This window comes from Boleophthalmus pectinirostris, unplaced genomic scaffold (genome assembly GCF_026225935.1).
Source record: "Boleophthalmus pectinirostris isolate CB_2022bp ecotype Guang Dong unplaced genomic scaffold, ASM2622593v1 HiC_scaffold_6, whole genome shotgun sequence".
Lineage (NCBI taxonomy): Eukaryota > Metazoa > Chordata > Actinopteri > Gobiiformes > Gobiidae > Boleophthalmus > Boleophthalmus pectinirostris.
The window spans coordinates 41,340,060-41,357,874 of record NW_026571447.1 but is presented as its reverse complement, the minus strand read 5'-3'; the positions used below and the strand labels follow the sequence as shown (position 1 = coordinate 41,357,874).

Genomic DNA, 17,815 nt, shown 5'->3' with positions numbered 1-17,815 from the left:
GCTATTTTTATGTTTTTTTTTTGTCGCGCTATTTTTATTTTATTTTTTGGCTTGCTATTTTTTTAATGTCTTGCTATTTTTTTTGTCTTGCTATTTTTAATTTTTTTTGTCTTGCTATTTTTTATTTTTTTGTCTTGCTGTTTTTATTTATTTTTTTTGTCTTGCTATTTTTATTTTTTTGACTTGCTATTTTTTTCATCTTGCTATTATTTTTGTCTTGCTATTATTATTATTTTTTTGTCTGTCTATTTTTTTTTGTCTTGCTATTTTTTTTTGTATTTTATTTGTCTTGCTATTTTTTTTGTTTTGCTATGATTTTTAATTTGTTTTTGTCTTGCTTTTTTTTTTTGTCACACTATTTTTATTTTATTTTTGTTTGCTTTTTTTGTCTTGCTATTTTTTATTTTTTATTTTTTGTCTTGCTATTTTAATTTTTTTTTGTCTTGCTATTTTTTATTTTATTTTTTTTGTCTTGCTATTTTTTTTTTTTTTTATTTTTGTCTTGCTATTTTTTATTTTTATTTTTGTCTTGCTATTTTTATTTTTTTTTGTCCTGCTATTTTTATTTTTTTTTATCTTGCTATTTTTTATTTTTTTTGTCTTGCTATTTTTATTTGTATTTTATTTGTCTTGCTCTTCTTTTGTCTTGCATTTTTTTATTGCTGCTCATTTAGACGTTTATGATCAGTTTTATATTTTTAACCTTTGTTATTGTAATAAAATGTGATGACTGAGCTGCTGTGACCGACTTATTTCCCTTATGGATCAATAAAGTCTCAGCCTAAAATCACACAGTTTATGACGAGGAAGTTTTGTCACGGCACTAAAATTTCAAACTCGATACTTGATACCGATTCTGATCCCACGATGAAAATAAAACTTTCTTTCTTTAAACAATCTCCTGTAAACCAGGATTTTCCACTTAAACCATAAACCAGGACTAAACCAGGACTAAAACTTTCTTTTCTATTCCCTAAACCAGGTCTAAACCAGGTCTTCTACTACTTCTCAGGTCTAAACCAGGACTAAACCAGGTCTAAACCAGGTCTAAACCAGGTCTAAACCAGGAACCAGGTCTAAACCAGGTCTAAACCAGGTCTAAACCAGGTCTAAACCAGGACTAAACCAGGGACTAAACCAGGTCTAAACCAGGTCTAAACCACTAAACCAGGACTCTAAACCAGGCCTCTAAACCAGGACTAAACCAGGCCTAAACCAGGACTAAACCAGGCCTAAACCAGGACTAAACCAGGTCTAAACCAGGTCCATGTGTGTGTTCTAGTCTCTGTGTCTTATACTTGTTCTGATTCAGCTCCAGATGGTTTTAAACACATTTAGGAAACGTTTTGCTCCGTCCTGAAAATTGTATTTTTTTTAAGATCGATACCTGCGAAAAATGAGGATATAGGAATAGTTTCGATATTAGTTTTAATATCGATTAGTGTGAGATTTTCTGTATGTGGTGAGTGAAGTTGCAAAAATAGAAGCTCAAAGTCGGTATAAAGAAGTGACACTACCAGTTTTTGTTTTTTTTATATGTTTACTACGTCAAAGATATCGTGTTAGTGTTATTAGTCTCAGATCACATGGCCCTGACCTGTGGGGTGCCTCAGGGGTCAATCCTGGGCCCCCTGTTGTTCAATCTCTACATGCTGCCCCCTACAGGCCAGTTAATAAGCAGCAATAACGTGTCCTACCACAATTATGCAGACGACACTCAGATCTACGTCTCTCTGGCAGCAGGAGACTATGGACCAGTGGAGTCACTTGGTCACTGCATCCGACAACTTTCTCCAGCTAAACTCTGACAAGACTGAAGTCATAGTGTTTGGTCCACAGAAACAAAGGGACAGTGTCAGCATCACCTCCAGTCTCTCTCTCTAAAACCTTCAAATCAGGCAAGAAATCTCGGGGTAATAATGGACTCAGACTTGAACTTTAACAGCCACATCAAAGTCAAAAACATCTGCAGCCTTTTACCATCTAAAAAACATAGCAAAAATCAAAGGTTTACTGTCTAAATCAGACTTGGAGAAACTTATCCATGCGTTTGTCTCCAGTAGGTTAGATACTGTAATGTTCTGCTCACTGGTCTCTCCAAACGAGCTGTGAGACGCTGCAGAACATCCAGAACATCCAGAACATCCAGAACATCCAGAACATCCAGAACATCCAGAACATCCAGAACATCCAGAACATCCAGAACATCCACAACATCCAGAACGCTGCAGCTCGGGTCCTGACTCGAACTAGGAAGTACGAGCACATGCGTCCTGGTCTCAGGTCTCTGCTCTGGCTCCTGTGGCTCAGAGACTTTAAAGTGTCTCTGTTTGTACAAGTGTCTCCACGACCGAGCACCAAAGTCCATCTGTGACATGTTAGTGTCATATGAACATCTCACACTCTGAGGAGCTCAGGGACCAACTCCTGCTGGTGCCCAGAGTCACGACTAAACAAGGGGAGTCAGAGTTTCAGGTTCATGCAGCTAAAACCTGGAACAGTCTGAACATGTGAGACAGACTCTTCTGTGACGCTGTTTAAATCCAGACTCTAAACATTTCTGTTTAACTGTGCAAATAACTGAAAGGATTTCATTCTTCACTCTTCTCTCCAATTTATGTCTCTCTTTTTTCATTTTAATCTTCATGATTATTTATGTTTTGTTTTGATTATGATTTTAATGTATTTCTTATTCTGTAAAACACTTTGAAATACTTTGTGTACGAATTGTGCTGTACAAATAAACTTGCCTTATTAATGAGTTAATGCAAAACAATTTTAACTGCGTCCTTTTTAAAAAAAATTGTGACATTATTGCTCTTTGTGACTCAGTGACCGAGTTTTTTCATAAGCTGGAACATTAAAAAAACGACAGAATCTGACTGTAAACTGGAGGCAAAACAATTTGTACAAAACTGAGAATTACCGGCTGAAAGAGATGGACCATCTCGAGCTGTGTGTGTGTGTGTGTGTGTGTGTGTGTGTGTGTGTGTGTGTGTGTGTGTGTGTGTGTGTGTGTGTGTGTGTGTGTGTGTGCGTGTGTGTGTGTGTGTGTGTGTGTGTGTGTGTGTGTGTGTGTGTGTGTGTGTGTGTGTGCTGTGCGTGTGTGTGTGTGTGTGTGTGTGTGTGTGTGTGTGTGTGTGTGTGTGTGTGTGTCACTCATACAAGGAAAACACAAAATAAACTCTGCTCTAAAAGACACGGTGAATCTGTACTGAGACAGAGACAGAAGTTTTAGAGCCTCTTCAGTTTTTCTCTCACTGTTTAACACGTTTGTCAGGCCGCAGGTCACAGGGACTGATTTTCTCTGCTCAGGTCACAGGAGCACCAGGTGATGATGTCACCGTCTGCAGCTCGGTTCTGTTCTCAGGTCACAGAGTCAGGTGAGTGTGGAACAGGTCACAGGAGAACTCAGGTCACAGGAGTCAGGTGATCACAGAGGTCACAGGAGAACTACCTCAGGTCACAGGAGAACTACCTCAGGTCACAGGAGAACTACCTCAGGTCACAGGAGAACTACCTCAGGTCACAGGAGAACTACCTCAGGTACTACCTCAGGTCACAGGAGAACTACCTCAGGTCACAGGAGAACTACCTCAGGTCACAGGAGAACTACCTCAGGTCACAGGAGAACTACCTCAGGTCACAGGAGAACTACCTCAGGTCACAGGAGAACTACCTCAGGTCACAGGAGAACTACCTCAGGTCAGGAGACTCTTCATCTCAGAGGAACATGACAGTGGAACCTTCTACACAGACGCTCACTGACTTTTGTTCTGGTTTGTAACAAACATTTGCACAGAATCTGTCACTTTTCTACTTGGACGAGAAAATGAAACTGATTCAAAAGGACAAAAATGTGAGATTCATTCATCACGAGTCACAAAACTCATGAGATTAAACACCATTAAAGGTTTTAAACGACTGAGTGTGTGTGACAGGTGTCGTGTGTGTGACAGGTGTCATGTGTGTGTGTACAGTGTGTCATGTGTGACAGGTGTGTGTGTGTGTGTGTGACAGGTGTCGTGTGTGTTACAGGTGTCATGTGTGACAGGTGTCGTGTGTGTGACAGGTGTCGTGTGTGACAGGTGTCGTGTGTGTGTGTGACAGGTGTCATGTGTGACAGGTGTCATGTGTGTGACAGGTGTCGTGTGTGTGACAGGTGTCATGTGTGACATGTGTGTCATGTGTGACAGGTGTCGTGTGTGTGTGACAGGTGTCATGTGTGACAGGTGTCATGTGTGACTGGTGTGTGTGTGTGTGTGTTACAGGTGTTGTGTGTGTGTTACAGGTGTTGTGGTGTGTTACAGGTGTCATGTGTGACAGGTGTCATGTGTGACAGGTGTCGTGTGTGTGACAGGTGTCATGTGTGACAGGTGTCATGTGTGACTGGTGTTGTGTGTGTTACAGGTGTTGTGTGTGTTACAGGTGTCGTGTGTGTGACAGGTGTCATGTGTGACAGGTGTCGTGTGTGACAGGTGTCGTGTGTGTGACAGGTGTCATGTGTGACAGGTGTCATGTGTGACTGGTGTTGTGTGTGTTACAGGTGTTGTGTGTGTTACAGGTGTTGTGTGTGTGACAGGTGTGTGTGTGACAGGTGTCATGTGTGACAGGTGTCGTGTGTGTGTGACAGGTGTCGTGTGTGTGAGGTGTCAGTGTGTGTCGTGTGTGTGACAGTGTGTGTGTGTGACAGGTGTCATGTGTGACAGGTGTCATGTGTGACAGGTGTCGGTGTGTGTGACAGGTGTCATGTGTGACAGGTGTCATGTGTGACAGGTGTCGTGTGTGTGACAGTGTGTGACATGTGTGACAGTGTGTGTGTGTGTGTGACAGGTGTCATGTGTGACATGTGTACAGTGTGTGACAGGTGTGTGTGACAGGTGTCGTGTGTGACATGTGTGACATGTGTGACAGGTGTCATGTGTGACATGTGTGTGTGTGTCGTGTGTGACAGGTGTCATGTGTGACAGTGTGTGTCGTGTGTTACAGGTGTCATGTGTGACAGGTGTCATGTGTGACAGGTGTCATGTGTGACAGGTGTCGTGTGTGTGACTGACCCACTCCGCCCAGGTACGGGCTGATGTTGGTCCAGGCCCCGATACTTCCCTGACGCATCTTCTGTCCGATGGCGAGTTCCATGTAGAAGAGCGGGACCCCCTCCAGGAAAAGCATGAGCAGGTACGGGATCAGGAAGCCCCCTGCACACACACACACACACACGCGCACGCGCACACGCACACACACACACACACACACACACACACACACACACCAACTGGTCACTCACAAGGACCAAAAAAGACCAAAAAGACCCACACAGACCTGCTGGAGGCTGCGCTGGTTTAGTTCTGATATAAACCCAGTTTAGACGTGTTTGGATGTAATTTGCTTTAGGTTTGTGGAACTTCTGGTTAATGGTTTTCTGTGTAAATGTGTGTGTAAGTGTGTGTGTAAATGTGTGTGTAAATGTGTGTCGTTTTCTCCAGCAGTTTCATAAATCTGCTCCATCACCAAATCTTTAACCGACAAACTCCACAAAGGAGAAACATTCTTCATGAACAATTTATCCACAAATATCAAGAGAAGAAAGAACAAAACTTAAAGAAACAACGAGTCACAACAACAAACTCAACTCATGTTCTGATCCTGGAGAAAACAGAAGGAACTTGTTCAGACTGATGGATTTGATGATGTGGATATTTGCATGGACAGATTTGTGCGGTTTAACTGTGAGTCTCATATCGTTAGTTTATTTCAGTGTGTGACTCATGTGGCTCGTTCTTTTCCTTTAAGCTTTTGTCTTTCTTAGTTCAAGTTCAAAAACATTTACTGTCAATTTTTCATACAAAACAAATGAAGAAACAAAATGGTAACACTTTATAATAACTACACCTTAATAAAGCATGAACAAAGACTTAATTATTAATGATTCACACTTAGTAACTACTTAATTACTACCTGAATTAGCACTTCACTTGCACTTAATTCGCCTGTGCTGGAAATACTTACTCAAGTATTTCTTACTTAATTACTCATGAACTAACCATTTGCATGTTTACAAATGTATATTTAAGTTCACATTTGAGCATTTATTAATGATTAATAACCCATGACAGAATGATTTACTAATAACACAACACAATGATCATTCAGCAGCTGTTATCTGTTAGTTAAGTCTTTCTGAGAGTTTTAATTATGTTTATTAAACATTTGTTAAGGTTGGTCAAATTCCAGAGAAACAATAATGCATTACTAGTAAATCATTCTTTCATGGTTTACTAATCATTAATAAATGCTCCAATTTGTACTTAAATATACATTTACAAATGCACATAAATGGTTAGTTCATGAGTAATTAAGTAAGAAATACTTATGAGTAACTATTTACAGCACAGGTGAATTAAGTGCAAGTTAAGTGCTAATTCAGGTAGTAATTAAGTAAGTTACTAAGCGTGAATCATTATTAATTAAGTCTTTGTTCATGCTTTATTAAGGCTAAATAAGGTGTAGTTATTATAAAGTGTTACCAACGAAACTGTGCTTCTCACTCTCACGTGTGTAAATAAATAATAATAAATGGAAAAGTCCAGCTGTTCTTTGTGGAGGTGCAGGTTCCTGGTCGTCTGGAGGTTCTGGAGGAGAGTTCAGCTCCTCTCGTCTGGAGTCTGGAGGATGAAGCTGCTGTGAGTCTGATGGTGCGAGAACAGAAGCTCCTGCAGCTTCCACCAGAACAGACGGTGTGACTTTCATCACTCACAGTTGTGAGGTTCTGTCAATCAACTTTCTTCTCTTGATATTTGTGGATAAATTGTTCATGAAGAATGTTTCTCCTTTGTGGAGTTTGTTGGTTGAAGATTTGGTGATGGAGCAGATTTATGAAACTGATGGAGAAAACTACACACACTTACACACACACATACACACATTTACACACACTAAAAGGACTAAACCAGGACTAAACCAGGACTGAACCAAGACTAAACCGGGACTAAACACGGAAAACGGGACTAAACAGGGACTAAACCAGGACTAAACCAGGACTAAACCAGGACTAAACCAGGACTAAACTAAGACTAAACAAGGACTAAAACAGGACTAAACAGGGACTAAACCAGGACTACAACAGGACTGACCCAGGAGGTATGAGTACGGTTTAGTCCTAGTTCAGTCCTGGTTTAGTTCTAGTTCAGTCCTGGTTTAGTCCTCATTTAGTCCTAGTCCTTTTAGTCCTGGTTTTAGTCCTGGTTCAGTCCTGGTTCAGTCCTGGTTCAGTTCTGGTTTAATCCTGGTTTAGTCCTGGTTTAGTTCCTGGTTCAGTCCTGGTTTTAGTTTCTGGTTCAGTCCTGCAGATTTCTTGAGTCTGTGTAGTTTGTTTTCACCTTTTTCTCTGGTTTGACATTTATTATTGTAGTTATTTTCTTTCTATTTGTTCTTTGTTTTTTTATGTCACGTTGGGAGAAGCGAGAAGCGAGTGGACGATGTTTCCTCGAGCTTCACGTCCACTTTCCCTTCAGCTCTGACGTCCAGGAGCCACAACAAACCACAAAAACTCTTTAAAGGTCAAATCCCAAAGGTTCAATATCAAACAAAAGTGACTCCAGTGAGATTTAAAACATGTTCTGATGTTCCCGTTGTTTCATTCACACGTTTAACTCACAAACCTGCACATTTACACTCAGTTCTTCTCTCAACACAACAAAAAACACTCTGTTCCACCTGGTGATGTCATCATGTGGTGATACAGAAAAAGCTCCACTGTGTTTTTAAACTCCACACACCTTCACTAGAATCAACTGGATCATTTCAGGTCCTGGAATTTCTGATCTCGACCGAACGACTCGACCAGATCCATCGTTTTCACAAATAAAACCGCGACTTTGAACTAAACACAAACTTTTCTTTAACGTTTTCTTTAATATTTTAACATCACGTTTTATTTTGACACGATCATAAACGAGAAACTTTTATTCTTTCGTTCACATTATTATTAGTTTGTAAAAGAGCTGGGACCAAGTCGTCGTTTTGTGAGTCTCAAGTCTCTGACCTCAAGTCTGAGTCAAGTCCCAAGTCAAATACAGTCAAGTCCAAGTCGAGTCTCGAGTCACTGGTCCATAAAACCAAGTCAAGTCCAAGTCTTTGAACTTCAAGTCATTTCAAGTCTTTAAACCAAAGTACTAAATATAATAAAGGTTTGTTTTTGTAATTTATATGAATTTTAAACTAAACTGTGCTTAAAAAATCACACTATATTTATATTTTTTATATATTTTTATATATATTTATATTTTTATATATTTATGTATCTATAGAGTTTATATGAGTTGTAGAAATGAATTTGGTAATTTTTTCCTTTTTAAACGTCTTGACAAGATCTTAGTGTGAATCGTCACATCAGAACAGAAAGAATCCAGATTTAAAGAGTTTCTCACGTCGCAGGCCTCAAGTCCAAGTCGAGTCTAGAGTCCCTGGCCCACAAGTCCAAGTCAAGTCCAAGTCAAGTCCAAGTCAAGTCCAAGTCAAGTCAAGTCATCAAGTCAAGTCAAGTCAAGTCCAAGTCAAGTCCAAGTCAAGTCCAAGTCAAGTCAATCAAGTCAAGTCAAGTCCAAGTCAAGTCAAGTCAAGTCCAAGTCAAAGTCCCAAGTCAAGTCCAAGTCAAGTCAAGTCAAGTCAAGTCCAAGTCAAATCCAAGTCAAGTCCAAGTCAAGTCCAAGTCAAATCCAAGTCAAATCCAAGTCAAGTCCAAGTCAAGTCCAAATCAAGTCCAAGTCCAAGTCAAGTCCAAGTCAAATCCAAGTCGTCTGCTTTGAACTTCAAGTCATTTCAAGTCTTTAAACCAAAAAATACCAAATATAGTTTAGATTTTTGCAGTTTATATGAATTTTAATTAAACTGTAATTAAAAAGTCACAGTATATTTATACTTAAGTATTTATATAAGTGTTGTAAGGCAAAAGTAAGTTTATTTGTACAGCACAATTCGTCCACAAAGTCATTCGAAGTGTTTTACAGAATAAGAAATACTTTAAAATCATAATAAAAACTAATCAAAACATAAATAATCATGAAGATTAAAATTAAAAAAGAGAGACATAAATTGGAGAGAAGAGTGCGGAATGAAAACCTTTCAGTTATTTGCACAGTCAAACAGAAATGTTTTGAGTCTGGATTTAAGAAAGAAATGAATTTAGATAAATTTTTCCTTTTTAAACGTCTTGACAAGATCTTAGTGTAAATCGTCACATCAGAACAGAAAGAATCCAGATTTAAAGAGTTTTTCTTACGTCGCAGGCCTCAAGTCCGAGTCGAGTCCCAAGTCTTAGTCCGTTTTGTCAAGTCAATTTGTAAAAATAGTGGCTCAGGTCTGACTCGAGTCCAGGTCACGACTCTGGTTTGTACGACCAGAAAAGAAAAAAACTAAATGAAAAACTGAAATCTTTAAAAAAAAATGAAGCTAAGAACCGAGTAAAAAAGTGTTTGTATTTGTGTTCGAGAGGTGAGTGTGCGGAACAAAAGTCTAACACCGTATAAACCTTTAAAAAAGAGTTTAAAGTGTTATGTTCTGAAAGATCTACAGCTCTGGAATGAAAGAATGAATTATGGATTAAATTCAGTTTGTAAGTCGTAAGTGAAATTATAAACTCAAACTTGCTGTTCAGACGCTGCTTTTTTCTTGGAATTCTGTTTTCTGTTTTCTGTTTTCTGTTTTCTCCTCGTCGTGGATTCGACCTGGACGACTGAGGAATTCTTCACACGAATTCTGTGTTTGTTTAACAGATTTAGGATTTTAGATTTAGAAGAAGTTTTGACTTCAGCCTCAACGATTTCAGTCCTGATCCACGAGGCTGGAGTCTGTGTTTTGTTTTGTTGAGCTGCAAAATGACCCAATAAAACTACAAATACTGAAGGTAAAAGGAGCTGTTCACTTGAGAAATACCACTATATGACATCACAAGGTGGAACAGAGCGTTTGGAGATGTAGACAGACTCAGAATAAAGGATTATTCAAACACGTGTGAAGTGAAACAAACACAAGTGCACGTCTGTGCGTGCGCGCGTGTGTGTGTGTGCGCGTGTGTGTGTGTGTGTGTGTGTGTGGAGGATTGTGTCATGTGGAGCGTGTGCGTAAAGGTGCGCGTGGAAAAGGAGAAAAAGCGCACGCGGAGCAGGTGTTGCACCCACCCCCCCCCCCACACACACACACACAGCCGCGTGCACGTGTCGCGCACTCACCTCCCCCGTGCATCTGGCACAGGTACGGGAAGCGCCACACGTTCCCGAGTCCCACCGCGTAGGAGACGCAGGCCAACAGGAACTGGACCGGACTGTCCCAGTTGGGTCTGGCTGAGCTCGCGCCTTTCTCCATGACCGTGTCCGTGTGCGGTGCGCGTGAAAGTCCCGGTGCGCGCGCGGTCCGTCCGTCTGAGCGCGCTCCTTTGTGTGATCCGCTTCTTATAGACGAAGAGGAGGAAGAGGAGGAAGAGGAGGAGGGTCTTTCTCTCTCCGTGACGCGTCCGCGAGGAACCAAGACGCACCGTGGATGAGCAGCTCCACCAGGACTAAAACTGGTCTTAAAACTAAAACTGGACTAAAACTGGTCTTAAACGGGACTAAAACTGGTTTTAAATCTGGTCTTGAATCTGGTTTTTAAACAGGAGTAAATCTGGTTTTTAAACAGGAGTAAATCTGGTTTTAAACAGGATCACATCTGGTCCTGAGGAGCAGGTGTTTGTTCTCGTGAGTCTCGGATCGTGGTTCTGGTGTTTCTGCTCCACATGTGCGTTTGTCGGGGGCAGATAAGAGGACGGGGGGGGGGGGGGGGGGGCAGGGCCGTAACAGGTGAATGTTTGACTCAGAGCCGCATGTATGACCCACTTCCCCGCGCACGATAACACCTCGCGCACGATAACACCGCGCGCACGATAACACCGCGCGCACGATAACCTCGCGCGCACGATAACACCGCGCGCACGATAACACCGCTACGTAACAACAAAAGTCTCTGTTACACAAAACCGACTCTATTGAGCTTTAAGTTATTTTATAAAACGGTTTATAAAACTGTGGAGTTGTGTTTTGTTTCATTCACATGTTTGAGTAACACTTCACTCTCTGGAGAGTTAAAATGAACTCTCACAGAATCAGTTTCTCAGAGTTTCTCTGAGTCACTCTGTTCTAGAGTTAATTTAACATTTGTGTAAATGTTCATGAAGTAAAACTGGACCAAAGTTCCTGTTTAACCCAAATCCAGAGTTAAATGAAGGTTTAGAGAGTAAACAGATAACACTTTGTAGAGTTAACCTGATTTAACTCAACAACACACAGAGGGGTTTTATTTTGACACTTTATTTGAGTTAATTTAAAATGAAATTCAGAACAAAACTGGTTCAAACTGGTTCTTACTCTGGAGGGAGTTTAAAGTGGTGGAGACAAATTAACACTAAGAGAAGTTAAATTAACCAAATCAACTCTGGGAAATAACCTCAAGGTTCAGGAGCACACAGCAAAAACTGAAGGGTTAAAATTTCAGTGTAAAATATTTCAGAGTTGTTTTTAACACCAAAAGTGTTATTTTAACTCTTTGAAAGTTAATTTGGGGTTTGAGTTGGTGTTATTTGATTTGGTTGAAATTTGGCTCCTCTCCAGAGAAGAACCAGTTTGAACCAGTTTTGTTCATAATTTCATCTTAAATTAACTCAAATAAAGTGAATAAACTCCTCTGTGTGTTGTTTAGTTAAATCAGGATAACTCTACACAGTGTTATCTGTTTACTCTCTAAACCTTCATTTAACTCTGGATTTGGGTTAAACAGGAACTTTGGTCCAGTTTTACTTCATGAACATTTACAAAAAAATGTTAAATTAACTCTAGAACAGAGTGACTCAGATAAACTCTGAGAAAATGTTATATTTCTGTAAGAGACTCAAAACAGCAGAAAATTATGTGAACATTTGTGTTTGGTTTGTGTTGTTTTGTGTGTGACTCTTTTCATTTGTGTGAGTTTATTTCTAAAATGATTAATTATTATTTTTGTGTAAATTATATTTTGGTCGTTTCTGTTCCGTTGACGACAGCGACTTTAACAAAACTCCACAAAACTCGTGAAGAGAAACGACCCGAGTCTGTGGAAAAGTCTGTGTCTTTAGTCATTTGGTTTTGACTGATATTTGAGATAAAAACACAAGAATCTGCAAAACTAAAACAGCACAAATTAAACTTTTAGCAGCACAAACGGTTGTCGTAGTTTGTGTGTAGTTGTGCGTTTGTGTTTGACGGGAGTTTGCGTCGTCACACAGACTCTCCTGGTTGTGTCGTCGTTGTGTGGTGTTGTGTAACGTTGTGGTGGGGCCCCCCGCTGGGCCCCGTGTCACTGTGGTGTGTGTGTGAAGTCGGGGCCCGTTCAGAAAAATGCCACATCTGCCCCGGAGACGACCCGGCGTTACATCACGAGACCCCGCCCCCTCCGTCCTCCGTCAGGATAGACCCCGCCCCCTCCGTCCTCCTCCAGAATAGACCCCGCCCCTCCGTCGTCCGCCAGGATAGACCCCGCCCCTCCGTCCTCCGCCAGGATAGACCCCGCCCCCTCCGTCCTCCGTCAGCATAGACCCCGCCCCCTCCGTCCTCCGCCAGGATAGACCCCGCCCCCTCCGTCTTCCGTCAGCATAGACCCCGCCCCTCCGTCCTCCGCCTGAATAGACCCCGCCCCCTCCGTCCTCCGCCTGAATGTGCCGTCGTGCGTCTTTAGTTCAGTTCAGTTTGATTCATAAAAAGTGTTTTTCATTTGACGAGACCAAAACAAAAACAAACACGTGACATTTTTTCTCCGTTCTGAATGAGTAATATTACACTTTAAACTTTAATAACAGACATATTTATTTGTTTAAATGATCGTTAAGAATGAACCATTCAGTTTTAAATACAAATAAAGTCTGATATGTTTTAATTTCCTCACTAATGTTACCTCCTCACCATAATTGTGCTCCAATAAAATAAAATAAAATTGAATTAAATTAAACAAAATTAAATTAAATTAAATTATGGCTTTAAAAAAATACTGACAAATGTGTAATACAAGACATAATGTGACGTTTAATAATACAAAAATAAAATAAATAAAAACACACAGAGCAAGTGAAGTGCTAAAAATTCACTCTCACGGAAACAATTTTAACATTTTCTCAGTGTTTATCTGAGTCACTCTGTTCTAGAGTTAATTTAACATTTGTGTAAATGTTCATGAAGTAAAACTGGACCAAAGTTCCTGTTTAACCTGAAATCCAGAGTTAAATGAACGTTTAGAGAGTAAACAGATAACACTTTGTAGAGTTATCCTGATTTAACTCAACAACACACAGAGGGGTTTTTATTTTGACACTTTATTTGAGTTAATTTAAGATGAAATTATGAACAAAACTGGTTCAAACTGGTTCTTCTCTGGAGGGAGTTTGAAGTGGTGGAGGAGACAAATTAACACTAAGGAAGGTTGATTTAACACCAAGGGAAGTTGAATTAACACTGAGCGAAGTTGAATTAACACTAGGGAAAGTTGAATTAATTTCAACCACATCAACTCAGCTTCAAATAACCCCAACTCAAACCCCAATTTAACTTTCAAATAGTTAAAATAACACTTTTTGTGTTAAAAACAACTCTGAAATTTTAACCCTCCAGTTTTTGCACAAACAACAGTGTCAAAAAAAAAAAAAAAGTTTTCCTTGTCACGTAGTCGGTTTCGTGGAGTTAATCGCTGTAATAAATAACTAATAAATAAACACGATAACTGAGCTGATTAACGCCAATATTTAGCGATAATTAACACTGTAAAGAGTGTTTTTAATGATCGTCTTTTTACTGGACGTTAAACTGGTCCAGAGTTTGGAGGAGCCACGTGCGTCACTTTGTTTTTACAGGATGGAGAGAAGGTTCAGGGAGGAGGGGGGAGTGAGGGGGCCACAGTTTGACGGGGGGGGGGGGGGGGGGGGGGGGGGTTTGGTCGCGTAACCAGGAGCGTAAGAGCGCGAGCCTCAGGGCCGTGTGCAGCAGCAGCAGCGCCGCCCGCAGGAGCCTCGGCGTCACTGCGAGCGCCGCATCTGGTTCACTGTGTCAAAGTTTATCTCCAGAGACGTTCAAGTTCCACACACACGACACGACTGCGGCTCGGGCCACTCGGACGACGCCGCCACGCGGTTACAACACCCGGTTATTGAGCAAGACACTTTTACGGGTGGTCTTCTTTTTTAAACCGTTCGTCCGCTTGGTTCTTCCGGTTTCAGAGCCTCAAAGAAAGTCCAGGAACAGTTGAAGCGTTGAATACATGTTCCTGACCGCGAGCAGAACAAAGGTGAGCACAAATCCACACTGACAGGTGCACAAAGCAGAGGAGGCCCCCCCTGTCCCCCCGTCCCCCCGTCCCCCCCCCGGGCCCCCCTCACCCCCCCCAGGCCCCTCACAGCTGGACCAGGTTTTACTCAAAGCCACATTCAAACTGATTCTTTCTCTGCGTGTTTTTCACTCGTGTTTACAGCTCAAACCTGCATCACACATAAATAAAATAAAAAATAAATGATCCTATATATATATATATATATATATATATATATATATATATATATATTTTTTTTAAGTACATATGGTCACCGAATATAAATCAAGACTTACCTGCGACTGATAAATTGTATTGTGCAAATATTGTAAAGTGAACATGTGAATGTGTATGAGTGTGTGAGTGTGTAATTTGTTTGTAATTATTATTATTATTATCTTTATTTTATTTAATTTTTTTGGTGTATGTTGACCTGTGTTAATAACGTGGCCAGTTGTTCACGTGAAATTTTTCTTGTCTACAAATATTGGGGAAAATAAATAAATAAATAAATAAATAAATAATCTAAAGTGATCGCAATCATATACAAATATAGATATATCCTAGATAAAAACAGTCTTTTTATTATATATAATTCACTGGTGATGCTCGACATAAACTACAGTATTGAGATTTGGGGAAATACTTATAAAACTAATACAAATCCAGTTTTTACCTGCAAAAAAAAGGCAATAAGAGCAAATCACATTATCAACTTATAACGAATCAACCAATTTGTTATTTATAAACCTTCAAACGCTGAAATTTTATGATTTAGTCTTTACCTTTATACTCTGAAAATCATGTTCAAAGAAAACAATAATCTGTCAAAATCTTTACAGAACATGTTCAAAATCCGAAAGAGCCGATATGAGCTCAGAGGAACGGACGTGTTTATTAAAAAGAAAATCAGAACAAACTGAAATTTTTGTGAATCTGTTAAAGTGTTGAAGCTGTGGAACAACTGGACAGAAAACCTAAAACTGCGCATCAAACTCTTTCACTTTATAAAGAAGTTTAAATGTTTAACTCTGGACAGAAACATGAAATATGAGAGTTATTTTGTGTTGTAGAACTTTGTTGTTCTGTTTCTGATTTGTTTGTTTCCTCTCGCTGTGTTTATGAAGATGAGCTGGTGTCAAGATGAAGCTCTGATAAAAGAATAAAAGGTAAAGGCAGAATAAAGTTCAGCCTGCACCTTTTGGGTCTGTGTGTGTTAAATATGACTGTCTGTGAATTCAGGTCAAAATACACCTGTGACCCAAATAAATAATCAATCAATCAATATTTGTACAAGAAAATAAAATAAATCTTACTAATGCATCACTTTTAAAGGTGCACTGTGAGCCTTTTCTGCTTGAGGTTACACTACTGCGTGTTCCTCCTGCACAATAAAAAATGCAGAGTTGAAAATAATCAGCCTGTGTAAAACAATAATCCAGCGCTGGATTAGATCAATCGAAGATGTAGAACGATTCACAGGGTCATAAAAAAGTCAGAAGTATCAGCACAGGTGTTTTTAAGAGGAGGGTTAAACTTGAAATCTGAACAGAATTTAGCCTTTACTGAAAACTGTAAAAGTGGGTGAAGTACAAACCCGAGCCACAGCGACTGAATGTATTAAATGTTTTTATTATTATTTATTAGTCGCCGACACGTTTGGACCAACACGACTTTTTGATAAAATTGGCCTCAATTTAGTGATGTTCTGTAAATGATCAAAACAGTTTTAGTACTTCAATCGCTTCTCTAGTCTGATTCCTGAGCTGGTTTCACTTGGTGGAAACCGTGTGACCTGCTGCTTTAGGATTCGTTCACTCGACAGGAGACGGGACTTTTTTTATTGAACCAGTCGCTGCTGTTTGGTCGTGACGTTTGTAAAGCTCCAAATCCTGTAGGAAGAAGAACAAGAACGACTTTCCCCGAGATCAAATTCACCAAACATTCTCTTTGTTCCGACTTTAAATCCTCGGGGATCTGAAGAATCATCGCCAACACAGAATGTTTGTCTTCTACATCTCGACGCTTTGTTTACTGTTGTGCTGTTCCACAAAAGTGACACAGACAAACGCCACGACCACGATGACATCATGACTTCACAGCCCACAGCTGATTGGTCGGTGCGTGTCTACAACTTCCAGGATTCTTCAAATCGTCTAGTGTTTTCTGATTCCTGATCTAGTCGATGGAGAGAAATGAAATTGAGCGGAGGCACATGGTGACACCAGCCTGACTACCGCTTCATGACATCACAAGGTGGAGCAGAGTGTTTGGAGCTTTGTAAATGTAAACAGACTCATAATAAAGATTTAGTCAAACATGTGAATGAAACAAACACAACTCCAGGTCTGTTTTTGAGAAGGGAACAGTGTTAGAACACGACTTAAAGCTCACGAGAGTCAGTTTTGTGTGATATTTGAGTGTTTTAGTGTTAATTTGTGTTACCATGAAGAGCGCTCTGTAAAACCAATGTATTATTATTATTATTATTATTTTAGTGCTGTTTGAAAGTGGACAGGACAGTGATGGACTTTCTCTTATGGACAGTTGAACATTATTCCAGTGTTGTGTGTCGTGTTTGTTCTCTGGGCCCAAACCCCTCGGCAGGTACACTGCAAAAAAAGCAGGGCCAAAATGTGAGATATAAACACTTAAATCTATCAGAAAATGACTTTGAAGTAGTGAAATGAGGTGTCCGTGCAGCAAGATCATTTTACTCGACAGGTTCTCTTCAAATAAACGAACTCTAGACAAAAAATGAAGCATCTCAGAGCAAATAAATCGATCATAAACCTGAAAACAACATGAAGAACCTGATTATAAGTGTTAAAATCTTGGCCAGATCAGAGAAATGTGCAGCGTGCCAGGGCCTCGGCAGGTGCCAGGGCCTCGGCAGGTGCCAGGGCCTCGGCAGGTGCCAGGGCCTCGGCAGGTGCCAGGGCCTCTGCAGGTGCCAGGGCCTCTGCAGGTGCCAGGGCCTCGGCAGGTGCCAGGGCCTCGGCAGGTGCCAGGGCCTCGGCAGGTGCCAGGGCCTCGGCAGGTGCCAGGCTCTTTGACAGGTGCACATTTTGTGAATGAGCGTCCAGAGCGAGTTTCTCTGGACCAGACTCAGACTCAGGAGGAGGAGGTGTTGTTTTGCTGCCCCCTGCTGTCAGGTCGAGCTCTGCCCCACATCCATGTTTGTTTGGAAAATCTCCACAGAGTCCTCACGAGGTCCACAGCCAGAGTGTGTGTGTGTGTGTGGGGGGCTCCAGAGTGTGTGTGGGGCGGCAAAGTGTGTGTGGGGCTCCAGAGAGTGTGTGTGTGTGTGTGTGTGGGGGGCTCCAGAGTGTGTGTGTGGGGCTCCAGAGTGTGTGTGTGTGTGGGTCCAGAGTGTGTGTGGGTCCAGAGTGTGTGGGGGGCTCCAGTGTGTGTGTGTGTGTGTGTGTGTGTGTGGGCTCCAGAGTGTGTGTGTGTG

The 17,815-nt window shown here is 40.8% G+C and overlaps 1 protein-coding gene across 2 annotated transcripts in view; it reads right to left on the bottom strand.

Annotated features, from left to right (window-relative positions):
* The window catches only part of LOC110173790 (sodium- and chloride-dependent transporter XTRP3), a 35,075-nt gene extending 24,683 nt beyond the window's left edge, over window positions 1–10,392 (bottom strand). The window contains exons 1-2 of one of the 2 annotated variants that reach the window (XM_055164066.1): window positions 10,230–10,392; window positions 5,058–5,198 (exon numbers count right to left, since the gene is read on the bottom strand). In XM_055164066.1, the coding sequence (XP_055020041.1) occupies window positions 5,058–5,198; window positions 10,230–10,362 (274 nt within the window). In that variant the 5' untranslated portion in view covers window positions 10,363–10,392. The remainder of the gene's footprint in view (window positions 1–5,057; window positions 5,199–10,229) is intronic. The other variant, XM_055164065.1, reaches the window with a different exon arrangement.
* Window positions 10,393–17,815: the final 7,423 nt, after the last annotated feature.